General features: G+C 37.4%; 1 protein-coding gene across 1 annotated transcript; it reads left to right on the top strand.

Annotated features, from left to right (window-relative positions):
- The first annotated feature begins 422 nt into the window (after positions 1-422).
- LOC107699736 (RGM domain family member B-like) lies at positions 423-11,859 on the top strand. Its single transcript, XM_016501081.1, has 3 exons — positions 423-887; positions 7,035-7,561; positions 10,410-11,859. The coding sequence occupies exons 1-3, from the start codon at positions 782-784 to the stop codon at positions 11,082-11,084; spliced, it is 1,308 nt and encodes a 435-aa protein (XP_016356567.1). The 5' UTR covers positions 423-781; the 3' UTR covers positions 11,085-11,859.
- Positions 11,860-17,311: the final 5,452 nt, after the last annotated feature.

Genomic DNA, 17,311 nt, shown 5'->3' with positions numbered 1-17,311 from the left:
TGAATCAGACAATGTTAATGAAATAACATCATCCTACAGCGGCTCACTCTCGTGCACAGCACCGATTGCCCCCTCGGGGGTTTACATTTTTGTTAACTGCTACAGGTTTCCATATAGCCACTGATCACTATTTCCACTGATCTACTGATACTGTATATGTAGGCTATGTATGTAAGTATGAACCTCCTTAATAAATAATCAGTGTTTGGGATGTTGATAGTATTTTGTCCTGATAGCCAGCTTTGTTTTATTCTCAAAAATATGAAAGAAACAAAACAAAAAAAACACCTCAGGACCACTGCATCTATTTTCTCCCTGCTGAAAGTGAGAGCTTTTGCCGGGGGTGTGTGGTTTAGGGGGCGGGGTTTGTGTGTATGTGTGGGCGGGGTTTCCGCTAAATCTGGGTTAGGTTGGTTCACTATCGATCATTGGGGAAAGACGGGGCTAGATTTCCTTGTGGCGGAGAAATCTGATGTGTAGGCAACATGAATCGGGCGATTGCGGGGCGCAGATTAATTTTAGCACGTTAACAGAATTGTTTCGGACTGATTGTCTTCACCGAATACAAATTATATAGCACTTTTCTCCCGTGCTCCAGGAAGAAGTGTTTTGGATCGGGCTTGCCAAAATCACTACTTTGATTCTCTTACGTACAGTTTGTGTTACCTAAAAGTAGTCGCGTCTTAAGAGAGTTACGCATCCCTACGATACGTGAAGTTCGGAGAAGCGAGGCCCGATCTCTTGATCCGTGGAGTACTCTTGAGTCTCTCTGGATGGATGGATGGGTATGGGGAGAGCAGGATCGTACTACCCCGGGGCTGAGCGCCTCATCTCTCCGCTACTGCATCTACTAGTGCTGTGCACCCTCTCCTCTCTCACTCACATAGGTAAACACTGTCTTAACACTTTATGCATGATTCATTGAACGTAAACAAGTTTTAAACGTATATTAAACACCTTTAAAAAGTAGTTTTTGTCTTGAGGGGATGTTTAATTCTCGCTTGTATAAATATAGAATTGGATTTACGTGCTATATTATGATAGTGCTGGTTGATATACATATATATCCTCACAAAAAAAGTGGATTCTAGTTCTTTATGTGACAGTTTTACAGTCTGAGGCAGTGTCCTTCATCCGTGTCTTCTTGCACAGTTATTGTAGCTTTATTTCCAATAAATGTAGTGCATTGATCTACGCGTCCCTCTTACGCTTGACTGGATTGGTTGCTTTGCAAAGGAAATTAAATATTTATGAGTGATCATAATATTAATTAATTTCGATTCGTATTCACGGGTGATTGTTTGATTCGGTTTTATTTGTTGTTTGCTTTTGTTTTTGTGATGGCAGGCAGCATGCTGTCAGTTGCAATAAGGTGGTGATCAGTTGTTCACATCCATCTAGCTTTTGATCTGTTTTATTATTTATTTAGGGTTTTGCGATATTGGTAAATGTTAAAAAAGAATTAAAGTACTCCTCAGTTATAGTAAGCAAAAATATTTGTTTGTTTATTTATGTATTTCTTTACTAATTCCAGTTGTTTTGGTGCCATTGACCAGTTTGGACAGTCATAAATGATTTTGTTGAAATTGGGTTGGCTTCTGAGAAGGACACTGTGAATACTACACATTTGGTGCCCTGTTTTCACTTGGCACCTTGTCAAGTGCTCCACTTTGGGTGTCCTGGCTGTAGACTGTGTTAATGCCAATGTGAATTAAGAGGATATGGAATGCTGCTGGGTGTCCATTGAGCAGTCACACCTTCATAATTAATTTAACATGGACCCCGGGCAGTCAGGCATTACGCACTTTGCTATTCTTCAACGAGAGAAAACAAATAGATATGGCACAACCTAAATGTATATTTTTATTTTATTTTTTTTTTTATTTTTAAACATCATTATAGAAGAAATAAGCAAAATGTTCCATAAAATTATTAGTATTTTATATTGAGCATGAAATTTACTTAGTGTGACCATTCCAAGTGTCTGTCCCTTTCATGCTCTTGATTGGCTTCAGTTTTCGACAGCTGCACATGTTGGCTTTCTTTTCAGTGGCAATATACTATATAGAGTACTATAAGTTGTAATATAATATATAGAGATCTGCGATATAGTTTGAATGTTTCATTTGATAAGGAAATAATGTTTAAATAAGGAATGTAGTATTTAAGAGAACATGCATACAAAACAGTAATTTTTTAGCAACTGCATGCTTGCTGTTCTTTGATTTCATTTTTGGCTATTACATTTTTAAAAATTTGGCTGTATCGTCTCTCAATTGGTTTAGTCCCAAATATACATCTACCCCTCGGTGGTATTTGATTGGATTATAATCTTGGCAGAAGCGAGAGACAGTTGCAGCTGTTCAGATTCTTTTTTTTTTGTTCTCTTTCTCTCTCTGTCTTTTCTCGTGTCTGGAATAGTGCTTTATTGTTTAATAATTGTATGATTTTACAGACTACCTGTAAAAAGGTGCCTTTTAAAACTTTTAAATAGATGCTTTTGTGGTTTACTGAGATAAATCTTACTAATACAATTACTGCACCATGATTTATTTTTTATTTGTCTTATGCTGTATAGTAAGGTTATGAAAAGCTTGACGTTACAGATAAGAACAAAATTTAAAGGCTGACAAACCAGCATATTAAACCAGATTCCAAAGTTCAGTGCAACACAGTATGTGCTCAACATTTAAGGCTGGAGATGTCATTTAGACATTGAGTCTTGTAAACCCCACTGCTTTCTCCAGATATTCACGTTGACTCCTGGAGAAGGCGTGGGCCTGTTGACCTCTCTGCCCTGGCCAAATTCCACATCTTGAAATTTCACTCTGCACACACTCTTTGGGCCCCTCTACAGCTGAGAATGGCTGCTCAAACGGCAGGCCACCCTGAGAAAATATTTCCAACGACTTAATAGCAACAAGGGTGTTCACTGTGCTCAAAACGAGACGGATCACCCCAGCAGCAGGATCGCAGAAAGGAACTGAACCTGTGAAACCAACTTTGTGTTTTATCCATCCTAAGATTTACGGTGCCTTTGTGTTCTTTAGAGGAATAATATGCACTCTAAAATTGTTTTAATAATTTAATATTTTGTTTGTCTGATGTTTAGTTTTTGATATTATAGATTTATTAAGTATAAAAATATTTATTTCTTTAGGTTTGTGGATATTTTAGGATTTGCCTTACATTAAACCCCTTTAAAAGATTTCTGGCATATCAGTGTTTAGGTTCAACATTTGTCAGGACACTGAGACATTCTAACACAAAGTGTGATTCCTCCCCCCTCCCCCCTAATCTGCCAGTACTAGCTTAGGATCTGCTGCCCCCAACTGGGGGTCCCCTAAGACATTCCTCGCAAGTGTTTTGCACAGAAGATGTAGTCAGAAGGATATAAGGAAAATCAATCTATTCTGCTCTTTTTGAGGGTATGACTGGGAATTCAGTTGCACCAGGTTTTAAGGGGATTGTCAGGTGACGAGTTTCAACAAGCGACCTGCAAAAACAACTCATGTCCAGGATTGCTGTGAATTCGATTATGGACGGGTGGCAGATTTGTCGCTTTACTTCATGCACCGAAATGTGTAGTTTCCACCCAGATACCACCCTGTTCCTCACTAAATATCATAGATTTAAAAACAGAAAGCCTTCCCAACACCTCACGCCACGCTGCTGAGAGAAACAATGGAGGCACATGCATTCGATGGATGACTAGCTCAAATATGGGCTCCATGAAAAGCCTCTCTGTTTCTCTGTGATATGTAGGACATACCTACCTAATGCAGTTACGTTCGCAGCACAGCCTTTGTGGTTTCATACCCTTGCCCATTTACCAGGGTCACGATTCTTTATTTTGGAGCAAACGGCTGTTTGTTGGTCCTTGGATATTACTTGGTGCGCATCTGCTTCGAGCATCCGCTCGGACTATAAATGGGAATGTGCCGGAGATGGCTTTGTCTTGCATGCCTTGCCAAGTATTTGAGTTTTTTTGTTCTGGTACAGATGTCACTGGAGCCTTGCCTGATAAAACACAGCGGGAGGTGGATGGGAGCGGGGACTGCCTTTTTCTTCTCCCTTCCAGCCAATGTCTTTCTAGCACAACATCAACATGGCTTCAGCCAGGCTACCGTATTGTCTTACAGCGTGTTACTGAAACCCAATCTAGCCCGTGCTTTGTCATGCCTCCTTCTCCTCCAGCGCCGACTGCAGCGCAACGCGGATCGGCCGATCCACTTCAGCACTCCGCGTCATCTGATAATCAAATCAGATGCATTTGAGTCCACTGCGGTCGGCGTTATTGGCATGGCAGGCTGAAATGGGTGGCCCTGACTGTGTAAGATAGAGTCATCACAAGCGTGTTAATGGAGAGGCTGCAGCTGATATCAGATTAGGACGGCCTCTCTCTGAGCTAATGCAATTGGGCTGCACTCAAAAGTGAGGCATTAAGACTCTAAGTGATGCAGTGTGGAGGCTGATGTTGTTCTGCGTGTGCCGTGTCATTGGTGGCTAAATGGGGGCGGCGCATGACGTGACGACAAGATCTTGAGTGTATTTTCGACAACAAGTGTGTATAAAACCATAAAAGTGTTAATTGGGTCGACTCCAAGTGAAGTAGTATTCAAAGAAAACATTTTTAATTGCTACACTATGGCCACACCCTAATGACGCTTTGAGGTAAATAGTTGCATGTAGTTTGCATGCCGTGACTCTTTTGTGCTTACAAGCACATGTACTGGCTTTTTTTGGCCAGAAAAGCCTCCTGTGCTCTTTTTCTCATCTGAAGTGCCGTTTTATTTGATTTTATTGCGGCCATAAGCATTCTCCTTTGTAGATAACAGGAGGTTTCACACCCTTGTTGAGCCGACTGTTAATGTTTCGAGACCATAATATAAAACACACATGGAGTCACGCCGTGAGGAAACGCACAGTCCACTAGCACACCTTATTATGGTTAAGCAGTTTAAACTGGTTTATGACATGAGTAACAACAATGGATGTTAGAGTATTTGTGCTCCTTTGTTCATAGTTTATGTGTTCAACTGGTTAAGTCAGTATTCTTTTAAATGTCTAGTTTAAAATATATGGCAAATGTTCTCTTTGAATTCCTGTTGGTTTCATATGGTTTTAAAACACTTTTGTACCATTTTCAATAATTTTTTCAGTTTTAAATGTTATGTGGTATAACAATCAAGTAAAAAGTCATGACATATTTTTTTCTTGCAATGTGAATACATACGAGTGTACACAAAAGGTTTTTTAAATATAATTTTAAGGTAAAGTGTATTTTTATAAATATCATGAATTCATAAAAATATCATATACTTTTATGACGATATTTTACAATCTGAACTAACTGTCATTAAAAAACCCAAATTGTCTGATATTTTAAGGGGTTTATTGACCTTGAGGCAGTCATGGATCCTTTCTATGATATAATTACCCTTTTTTTGATGCAATTTGCTTGTACCACACAACTTTATTAGTTAAAGGCACAATATGTAAGATTTTTTTATTAAAATATCCAAAAACCACTAGAACAGTGATATATATTTTGCTGACTTGTGTACTTGCATTATCCCTAATGTTTCGAAGAATGTTTAAATCCAGAGAAATAAGCAATATTAACTAGTGACACGTACCGTGTCCATAGTGTCATTGTGTCGCCTGCCAATGACGTCATAACCCCTCGATTTCCGGTTTTGTTTTGTAGAAAACATGGAAACACCAAAGAAGCTTTAATATGTTGTGGTTTTAATAGACCGGTGACGACCGCACAGAGTAGCATTATAACAGAACTTTTAAATGTATCTAGTATGATAAAACAGCACTGCTTTTTTTTCCCCACATACGCACGACCGGAAGGAGCGGAAGCGGTCGACTGTGGCATAATAAAAGCTCTGCTGCTTTCGAGCCGTGTGTCACGCTCGTTCAGCGGCCTCGTTTCGCTTCGACGGCTTTCAGCCTCACCCTGCTTCATTCTACTACATTAATAAATCATTAGCTCATCCATGAACATGATTTCTGTCCGAGTCCCATTGGATTGCATCGGTTGTGGGTATGAAGACGACAACTCCCATGATTCCACACTCAGTCACGGCGTCATCAAACTATGCCTTTGTCTCTTTGTTTATTTTGAATACGCGCCCTCTAGCGGCGAAAATTACATATTGTGCCTTTAAATGCTCTGATAAGCAGTTATTTCAAATATAAATAATATTATATCAAAACTGCTTTAATGTCCTTCATTGTTTTTTAAAGAAATAATAATAAAATAGCATGTCAAACCATTTAATAAGAATTTTATTTTAAGAATTACATTTTGAACTCTTTTTTTTTTTTTTCTTTATTATGGTATCAGGACAGTTGTATCATGATGACTTTTAAAAAAAAAATATTCAAATGAAATTAAAAACACTCATCATTGAAGAGGTGTATTCAGGTTGATCATTATATATATATATATATATATATAGTTCAGTCATGAAACTCTAGATGGCGCATTCTGACGGGGTGTTAACGTAACTGATGATATTCAGAGAGTTAAACAACTTGGCAGCTGATTGGTTCAGGCTGCATATGCAGCCAATGAGCGTACTGCCTTGCATTTATATGGCTGGCTAGCATTCACTTGAGATTCCTGCAGCGCGCTTTCAGAGTTCTCTGAAACCATCCACCTTCCCCAGCTCCACCTGTATAGATCTGCTACGGGGTTATTTTATATGCTATTTGTGCAGCAGCAGTATGTCTTAAATACTCATGGCACCGTATCGCCATATGCATTGGCAGTAGCAAGATCCTGTACTTGCTTGCAGCAGCAGCAATAATCTACAACTACAGCAATAACCAACAGCAGCAGCAATTCAGCAGCAGCATAGCAGATCTGTTCCGCCAAGACCAAATACATTAACATTGTCATATCCATCACCATGCTAAAATGTTCCGAGAGTTGTCATGATTGAAGTATGATTAGAATGATTTATAATATTTTTTCAAGTTGGTTTTCTGAAATGAAGATTCTTTGTGTCGTTTCTCAGGTGAGAGCCAGGTCCAGACTCCACAGTGCCGTATCCAGAAGTGCACCACTGACTTCGTCTCTTTCACTTCCCATCTTAACCCTTCACTGGATGGCTTTGATACTGAGTTCTGCAAGGCGCTGCGAGCCTATTCCGCCTGCACCCAGCGCACATCCAAGAGCTGCAGGGGAAACCTGGTCTTCCACTCTACCGTGCTGGGCATCAGTGACCTCATGATCCAGAGGAACTGCTCCAAAGACGGGCCCACGTCGTCTACCCATCCCGTCATCCCCATTGAGCCATGCAACTATCACAGCCGCCATCACCAAGCATCATGGCCCGGAACAGGGACTGGGGCTCCAGAGCACCCACGACCAACCTACCTGTTCTGTGGCCTGTTTGGGGACCCTCATCTTAGGACTTTCAAAGACCATTTTCAGACCTGTAAGGTTGAAGGGGCATGGCCCCTTATTGATAACAATTACCTGTCAGTGCAGGTCACAAATGTTCCAGTGGTATACGGATCCAGTGCCACAGCAACCAATAAGGTGAGTTGTTTTCTTATTTATTATAGAATTATTTTGTCTTTTTTAATGTGGAGAATTGTTTGCTGATTTATTTGGAAAAAGTTGATTAGTTTGTCAGAAGTGTCTCAGACATGCAGCATATGTTGCAAAAAATAAAAAAATTAAAATTAAAGGTTTGTAGGACATCACTTTATAATTTAGTTCATTACAGTGTTGTTAATGTTAACTAAAACTAAAACTAAAATCAAAATTAAAAGTAACATTGTGCCCCACTTACTTTCATGGTATGAGCAAAAACATTTTTTCAAAAATCTTCTTTTGTGTTCCATAGAAGAGAAAAAATCATAAGCTTTGGATTGGAACCACATGTGTTTTATGTTAAAATGTGTAGTTTTCCGTTGAACTACTGAGTACTTTGACACACTGTTGGTATTGTTAACTAAAACTATTAAAAATAGTTTTCGTTAATTGAAATAAAGCTGAAATAAAACTCAAACTTAAAAAACTAAACCGAAAATTAAAAATGTTGCCTTGACAACTAACTGAAAATGAATAAAACTAAACTGAAATATAAGTAAAACTAAGTAAAAACAAACTAAAAAAATGGCAAAAACACATAACAAATTGAAACTGAAAATATATGAAAATAAAAGATATTAAAATAGGAATAAATATTAAAATAGTATATGAATAATATGAAAATAACACTGGTTCATAAACTTTGAACTAACAATAAATCATGTTTTCTTTACAGAATTTATTAATCGAGGTTAATTTGATAATTTTCTATTCATTAATTCACATTAATTCAAAATGTTAATTTATACAAATTTAAATGGTAAAAACATATTCGTATTTTTCATAATGCTAGAAATTAGCATTAACCAAGTCAAACAGATCCTGGAAATGTATTGTTCATTGTTATTTCAGAGCTTGAAACTTTTTAGCCGAATTTGATCCTAGACATTTGAAATTGAAGTTTTTCTTTTTTGTTTCTAATAAAAATTTAAAAATGTTGTCACATTGTGCAATGTTGCTTTGTTTTTATCTTTGTTTGAAGTGTATGATGTCTCTATATATAAGACTATATGGATAAGATTATCAGAAAGAGCTGCAGAAAGCAGATAAGACTTACAACTTTCAACTTTGACCAAATATTCACAGGTGCAAGTTAAACAAAGCAAACAGCTCTAGTCTTATGACTTACACTTGTGACCAACGTGTCTGTGAAATGCTAATATCATTAATGACTGAATGAAGCCTGCGCTGTGGCGTGACCCATAATAAGGTCACTTTGAAAGAAGCCTCTGTCTTCATTTCTCCTAGTTTGGGGCTTATAGTCAAACACTCAAAACAAACCCGCTTATACACACCCATTTCAGACCCATTTCAAATATGCTGATGCAGAATATTGACTGCTGGCGATCATGTTTACAGATTTTTATAACCTGAAGTAGCTGGAAGCTTGTGAATATTACAGCCTGAGCAGACTGCATTCGTCAGATACTTGCTTTTCCTTCTCAAGTTTAAACAGTTGAGCTCATCAATGGACAGATGTGGCTTCAAATGCTAAGTTTGGCCGCTGATGCTAATTACCTCTCATTTGACCCCTTGACCTTGAAGGTGGGGAGCCATTATTAAACATTTGCAAGTAATTATTAGCACACACTGCTTAACTGAGGCCTTTTCAGCTGCCTCACCTTATGGCCAACTGGTCATAATTTTTCATCCTTGTCCTGTGTACAAAGCTGCTATTCATCCGCCGCTAATGTAAAACCACACTTCTTGTTAGCCAGTGCTTTTGCTTCCCACAAGTCTTTCACAGTATAAGGACTGTATACTGGCTGCATTTTATGGTTAACACTTACAGGGGCGAAAGGGTTTGCGGATCTGTAAATACATGTGATATTCTAAACAACTGCCGTATACAGATCTTCTTGTTTTACCACGATAAAGTAATTCTAATTTTTAGTCCCGGGCATAAAACCGCTTTTGTCCTTTACAGGTGAATTGTGTTATTATTTTCAGCATTAATAAACATTCTCCTATCCCAGTCTAATATGCAGAGAGTAAAAAGGCCATTTGTAGGTTGATTGCTCCAAAAACTAACACTGTGGTGCTATCAAAACATTCCTCTGTTTGTTGACCGGACCAACAGAGCAACATTGACTCAACCAATGGTATGTGTTTGTGGCGAGACTATCAATTTGTCCAGCTAACGGCAGATATGGAGAATGTTCAGGAAACCAGTTTGAAAACAGTCATTATTTTGGCAATTCCCATTTGTTATTACAAGTCTAAAAAAGAACTAATAACTTTTACATTTAATCAGTTTTTATTTGGGGGAGGGGGCACCTTTTGGTGGGTCTTAATAACAGTATTAATGCATGTTTTTATTGTTATAATCTTTTGATAGTTTAGTTTTTTATGTTAAAAAAAAAGGAAAACAATAAGAAAAAAAAGTGTATCCATATTGATATTGGTCATAAAAAGCAAATCAGCTATTCTCAGCTCTTGGTGCAGAATATTTGCTCTTTACCGTCAAAGCTGCAATAAATAGAAGTAACACCTGATCTTTTCTTCTGAACTTTGATATATTAGAGTGAAACAGATTATCAAAAAACTCAAGCAGTCCAGCAGTCAAGTCCAGCAGTCTGTTATTTCACCAGAAGATCTAGTTGTCACAATTTGATTTAAAAAGTACAAGGTAAAAAAAAGAAAATGGAAACATATGCATGAATGAATCATCACAATTAGATCAATAACATGCATTTAGAAAATAGATATGGTGAATATCCATTTTATGTCAACTTGAATGTTTTTAGTGAATATTGGAGTTTTTAACTATGCTCTCTGTGCTTCTTTTAAGGTCACAATAATCTTCAAACCATACCAAGAATGCACGGACCAGAAGGTCTACCAGGCCGTAACAGACGACCTTCCAGCTGCTTTTGTGGACGGCACCATTAGCGGGGGTGATAGCGAGACCCGCAGCATCTGGATCCTGGAGAAGTCACCAGGTCGGCACGTAGAGATCCACGCCGCGTACATTGGTGTCACCATCATCGTACGCCAACAGGGCTGTTACCTGACGCTAGCCGTGCGAATGCCGGAAGAGCTCGCCATGGCCTTCGACGAAACGCAGGACCTGCAGCTTTGCATGAACGGTTGTCCCACGTCAGAACGCATCGACCAAGAGGGACGTCTTCAACTGCCCATGCTGGGCCTCCAACAAGCCAGCTTTCAGCAGCAGGCGAGGGTCGAAGCCCAGAGAGGGCTCTTCACCCTCGAAAGCGCCTCCAGGAAGTGCAGGGAGCAGTTGGAGGTTAAGGACATCTATTTCCACTCCTGCGTGTTTGACCTGCTCACCACAGGAGATGCGAACTTCACCACTGCCGCCTACAATGCCCTGAAGGACATGGAGACTCTGCACCCCAAGAGGGAGCACTGGCATATTTTTCCTAACTCGGCCACTGGGCTGAGGCCGTTTTCATTGCTCCTCAATGCACTGCTAACCGGCTTCCTCATCACTGTGCTTTTATAATGTGTACAGTGTTTTGATAACTGTTTCGAAGAAGAAAACCAGACTGTAAAAAGTATTGTATATACTGTCTGTACGGAGAATGACTGTTAGAATACGAACCTTCATTAGACTACATTTTGTGTAAGTCATGTTTTCAAGAGAGCTGAATATTGTAGATTTTTGTGAGTTAATTTTTAGAGATTTCATGTTTTTTGTCCTCAGGAGAGGAAATCTTAATGGAAGCACTTTATTTTTATTTTAGTTTTTAGTTTTTTGCAACTAGAAAACAGTGTTCCACGGAACCAGTGCTCAATAATATAACACTCTGTGCTTTTTCTTTGTTACATTTCTGTAGGTCTCTATACAAAGGTTACTTACCTCACCATCTTGCTCTGTAGAACTGTGTTAAACATATTTCACAATGTGGCTGGCGTAGTGATTGATTGTGTGCTAGAGGTTTAAAGAAGGATCATGTTGACTAGACTTTCACTTTATTTGTATTTTTAGTTCTGGTACTCAGCTGTGGAGTCACGTTGATCAGCAAAAACAAAGTGAAGAATTCAGGCGAGCGGAGCAAACGTAGGTTGAAGTGCACTTAAGTCAGAAATTCAGATGGGAATTTTTCTGTCGTTGAGCATGGGCATTGTTGGGTATTGGAATTTCAGCCCATTTTATAAATGACAATCAGAATTTTAGTTTGGTACAAAGTCTACCTAATGTACGACACAAAACATCAATCCTGAAGAGTGCGTTAATGAAAAAATACTATAGTAATTTATAGTAAATACTGTAGTGTTTTTGAACCATACTATAGTAAAGTGTATTATACTGTATATATTATAGTATTTACAACACTTTTTCATGAATGCTACAGCATACTGTAGTATTAACTACAGTGAACTGATATACTGTAGTATACTTTAGTTTTTACTACAGTAAACTGTAGTGCATTGTAGTATAATATAAAATATAAACTTAGAACAGTATTGGGTAATTTGTTTATATTACTATAGTTGTTATATTACCACAGCAACTATAGAATTACCACAACAAATTAATTCAAGTACTTTACTATAGTATGGTTCAAAAACACTATAGTATTTACTATAAATTACTATAGTATTTTTTTCATTTGGGTTTTAGAGACACCAAAATATTGATGCTAAAAGTTTCATCTAATTTCATAGTCAGTGAGCGAACCGGAAAATGGATGTTGCGTAAGTGCTAAAGTGGGCCATGTCTCATTCCTAGTCGGACTTGTAGCATCTTCTAGAATGGCTTCTTGCAAGATTACATTTATTAGCTTTGTCACTTTGCCAAACAAATATTGACTATATGTTCAAAGTGTTAAATTCCCACAAGTCCTTGTTTTATCCTTGACCAAAGATATGAGGCAGACGCAACACACATATCAGATCTTTTGCCAGAGGTACTGTGGGCTTCCCTATACGTTTTATTTTGCCAAAAACGATGGTGTGGTATTGTCATGTTTCGCAAGCCAGTGCCATAAATCAACTCAAATCCGAATTTGTTTGGCCCAGCAAGCATTTTAACAGTTATTTCGTCAGCCAGAAGTGCAACTTGAGCTGTGGTTCTTTTGCTGACTGTACATCAGCAGTTATTTCATTCAGAGAGCTTTCAAAGCAAATGAAGGATATTCAGAAACACTTGTGTCTCTATTTGCTTTGAGTGTGGCATTTGGCCTGATGGACACACAATTCATTTGATGAAATCGAATTGTATACCTTCTGGGCCTTACTGTCCAACTGCTACGGAAGCCATGCCGACACTCCTGATACGCACGTTTCAATACCAAGACTCGCTACTGTAGAGACGCCATTGTTTAACTACTGCCAGTGCTGAAGAGCTGCTACAATACTGTGACGAGTGTAATCGATTGTATTTGGAACACTGGGAGTTTCGCAGGCAGTGAATTGGCCAAATCTGAAACAGGATCATTTGATTGGCCAATTGACCTAAATCAGTGTACAGTGGGATTTTTTTTCCTCTTAAATACCAGAACAAGGCATCAGTGCAATGAATTAGCTGCAATGGAAAGCCGTCATCCTGTGTTTTCGCATTTCGCATTTGATCTTGTGATCTCTTACTTTTGTTGTGAACATTGTTTTTGTAAAGAGTGACTGCTCAATGTTTATACTTAAATTATTTATGAAATATAGTGTCTTGTTAGAGAAGTTAAGCTCCATACGCTTGCTGTTGAAAAACGTTTGCGATGTGATTGTACTGCCACCTAGTGGATCACCATTGTTCCATCAGTGTTTTAGTATTGTACGAATGCTGTTCAAAAAAAGAAAAAGTGTGTTATTTAAAACAATAAATGAAAAATACATCAATGCACTGGCTTTATTTATTTATTTTTTTACACATTTCATTTGTGGTTAATTGCCATATACATTCATTGGCATGTACATTTACATTAATTAATTTAGCATAGACTTGCATCCAAAGCAAGAACACAAGTCAATGTAACACAGTACAAGTAACACTAACAGACCAAAAGTATCATTGTACAACACTATAGCAGAGTTGTAAACAACAATCAAGTTCTCCTTAGTTCTCCAAAGTCAAGTGCTCCTTAATAACATTTTTCTGTAATATACACTACTGTTCAAAATTTCGGGGACATTACTTTTTTTTTTTTAAATACATAAATTAATTATTTTATTCAGCAATAACACATTAAATTGATGAAAAGTGACAGTAAAGACTCGCGTAATATTACAAAATATTTCTGTCAATATTCTCTGTCAAAGAATTGTGAAAAATGTAGTGCTGTTTCCACAACAATATTAAGCAGCACAGCTGTTTTTGAAATTTATAATAGTAAGAAATGTTTCTTGAAACAGCAAATTAGCATATTAGAATGATTTCTAATAGTGAAGACTGAAGACTGGAGTGATGGCTGCTGAAAATACAGCTTTGCCATTACGGAAATAAATTTGAAAATATGTTCAAATAGAAAACAGATATTTTAAATGTTAATAATATTTCAGAATATTACTGTTTTTCCTGTATTTTGATCAAATAAACGCAGCCTTGGTGAGCATAAGACACTTTCAAAAACATAAATTCACTAAAAAAACAGCAAACTTTTGAACAGTAGTGCAATTAAAACAAAATGTGAACATTCATGCTCCAAAAATAAATGCAAAAAAGTCTTGATGAAGCACTGACGTCACATTCACAACTCCCCCAAAATAAAACGAAACACTGTCTCAATCTTTGATAGAGTGTTATGCACAATGATCTCATTCACATGCAACAAAGAGTTTCATCAAAGTTTCATCGCTGTCAGACAGATCAAGAGTTCAACAGTGTCACAACAGTGGAAGCTGACTTGACAATGGCCTACAAAAGCAGCTTGTAGTGCAGTGCATTTGTTGTATTGTGTACATGATGTGGTTGTGAGCAGCTATCACACTCATCTGCCCACATATCGAAGCACCTGCGTCTTGTGGCTTGATGCTGGTCTGCAGCTCATCGAGACGCTCATCAACATTCCAGATTCTCATTTGCATCAACTGGAATTCCTCCAGCAGCACATCCAATTAACTCTGACATCCATGACAGCTGTTTTTGAAACTCTGCAATTTTGCAGACGAGAAATATGACAGGTTTCAGTTTAATTGCGAAAAATTTGTATAAATTATTTCACTACTGGCATTGCATATGCAGTAATATGAGCACTTACCACTTTATGACGGCCTGCACTGTCATTAAAACGTTGAAAATGGTGATTTTGATGAGGAGAATCCTGAGAGCTTCAACAAATAATAGATCTTTGTTTGCTCGGACGTCTGCAACAGTACAGAAAAATGAGTACAAAACAAACGGAACTGAATTTTTAGCATTAACAAATGTACTGTACCTTCCAAAAAACTGCTTTGATGGTCCAAACACGTATCAAAGGTTTCTTCATCGTCAGCCATTCCTGAAGTACAGTAACACTTTACAATTAAGTCCCTTTAGTTACTAACAATGAGCAATATGTTTGTTACAGCATTTATTCATATTTGTTAATGTTATGAAAATACAGCATAAGAAAATTAACCATGTTTTACTACAAATAAAACCAAAAAACCATGGTAACCACAAATTAGCCATGGTTTTGCAAAAATAACCATAGTTTAACCATAGTATTTGTAGTAAAACTGTGGTTAAACAAATAATCAATCCACCAAAAAAACATGGTTACTACAGTTTTACTATAATAAAACCATGGTTCATTTTCGTAAGGGATAAAATAATATTAGCAGATACAAATTAATTAACAAATGTTTTAGAAGTATTTTTCACTCTTACTTCATGTGAACTAATGTAGTTAACAAATGTTAACATATATGTAAACTAATGTTTACATATAATGATGCAATAATTACAGAGTTTACCGGTCGTCTCCATTGGGAATCCAGCATAATGTCTGTGCACGAGTTGATCGGAGCCTCTGTGACTCACAAAGCAGGTGTAGGACATCCATTCACCCGAGGGCACAGATATAACAGACATTGCGTTCTGAATGCCACTGTGTCCTTGGAGTAAGTTCGAGACTGCTGGATTAGTTCCTCTGGTGCCACTAGAAATCCAGGCGACCTCCAGCTCTCCTTGATGAATGTCGTGGACCACACACACCAGGATGGTCAAGCCGTTGAGATCAGTGTTCAAATGAAATGGTGGAGATAAGATGGCAAAAGGGACAGCATCTGATCCCACTTCAGAGACGAGAACAAGACTCAGAAAAGTTAGTATTATTATGCATAGATGGTTATAAAAGTTAGAGTTATAAAGGTTTGGGATCGGTATCATGGTTTCCTCAACAGCATTGTGCTGTTTTCAACACTGATAATAATAATAAATGTTTCTTGAGCTGCAAATCAGCATATTAGAATGATTTCTGAAGCATCATGTGACACTGAAGAATGTTAAATTGTAATGGTTTACTGCATTTTAAAAATTGACCAACCCTAAACTTTTGAACTGCACACTAAAAAAAATGTCGTTTTTACCAATGTTCACCCAGAAACTGCTAAATTTCACAACTAATTACTTCATAACTAAAAATGGCATGTAAAACATTGAAATAAACACAATTTTGAAGTAGAAAGACTGAAATAGCATAGTATTTTCTTGCAAAATATACTCAGTAATTTTTGTTATATTTACAACATAAAAAAAAGTACAGGTGGTATGTGTGGTAAATTTAATTTCGTTATTGCAGTATTTTAAATTATGATTGTTTTAATGAAGTGCCTTTACTTGAGCTTTGTAATTGCTACAAATGTTAATAATTGTGCTAGCTTCCCTATAAGGTCTACAACTTACTTGTAAAAAGCATGGTGGTGAGGAGGGTAGGAAGCATGTTGATGCTGTCTAGCTCTGTGAGTTGAGCCAGCCAGTGAAAATGATTATCAAGTTTCAGTCATGTGATTTCACACCCGCCATGGAATCTTTCCATCGTTTGTGTTATTCTCAGGGGAGCTGTGCCAAAATACGGTATGGCTGGGCTAAAAGGAGCACACAAAGACCTGTGCTGCTAAACACGCTGATACACTTATTTTGGCATCAGGTTTCATTCATAGGGTAAAATAACTCACTAGCAATTTGACATTTAAAAAGAGTGTATACAATTTGATCATTCACCTCATTGTCTCCATCTGAGTTCCATCATGAATTGAATTTCAGAAATATTTGTTGGACAAAGTATGTATTATGTAAAATAATAAAAATAGTTATTTTTGGTGTGATATGTTGTAAATACTTGTGAGAATGTGAAGTGGAGCGTTTTCCCAAAGATTCGCACCTGTTTTATGTTGGTTTCTTCTGTGGTGAGAAACAGATAATATCAACACCAACGGCTGTACCTGCTGCTTTATACATCTGGATGAAATAAAACTGCACTTTCAAAGAATGTTTTGAGCAGGTGTATATGACAAAGCTTCTTGATCTTTATTAAAAGTCTCTTACATGAAACAAAAGTAGCAGCAATCACTGGACATTGGCCATTTTTTGCAAGTCAGGTTCAGGTCTTAAGTAACAATGCAGTTTGTGCCTTGTTGTAGAGTTTATAGGGAAAGCTAGTACAATTATTAACATATTTGGCAATCACACAGCCCAAAAGCATCTCACTATATCATATAATTTAAAATACTCTATTTCTGCAATAACTGGGTGTATTTTGTCCTTTGTTTTTTGTTTTTTAAAATACAGTACTGTATATATAATACAGTTTA

Source organism: Sinocyclocheilus anshuiensis, unplaced genomic scaffold (assembly GCF_001515605.1).
Source record: "Sinocyclocheilus anshuiensis isolate Anshui unplaced genomic scaffold, SAMN03320099.WGS_v1.1 scaffold278, whole genome shotgun sequence".
Lineage (NCBI taxonomy): Eukaryota > Metazoa > Chordata > Actinopteri > Cypriniformes > Cyprinidae > Sinocyclocheilus > Sinocyclocheilus anshuiensis.
This window is presented reverse-complemented; position numbering and strand designations above follow the sequence as displayed.

What these genes read in the sequence shown, in the direction of transcription:
- LOC107699736 (XM_016501081.1), top strand. Translation starts at nt 782, where the DNA reads ATGGGTATGGGGAGAGCAGGATCGTACTACCCCGGGGCTGAGCGCCTC. An exon ending in CTCCTCTCTCACTCACATAG is followed by an intron (nt 888 to 7,034) that starts GTAAACACTGTC and finishes GTCGTTTCTCAG; the next exon opens with GTGAGAGCCAGGTCCAGACT. An exon ending in GTGCCACAGCAACCAATAAG is followed by an intron (nt 7,562 to 10,409) that starts GTGAGTTGTTTT and finishes GCTTCTTTTAAG; the next exon opens with GTCACAATAATCTTCAAACC.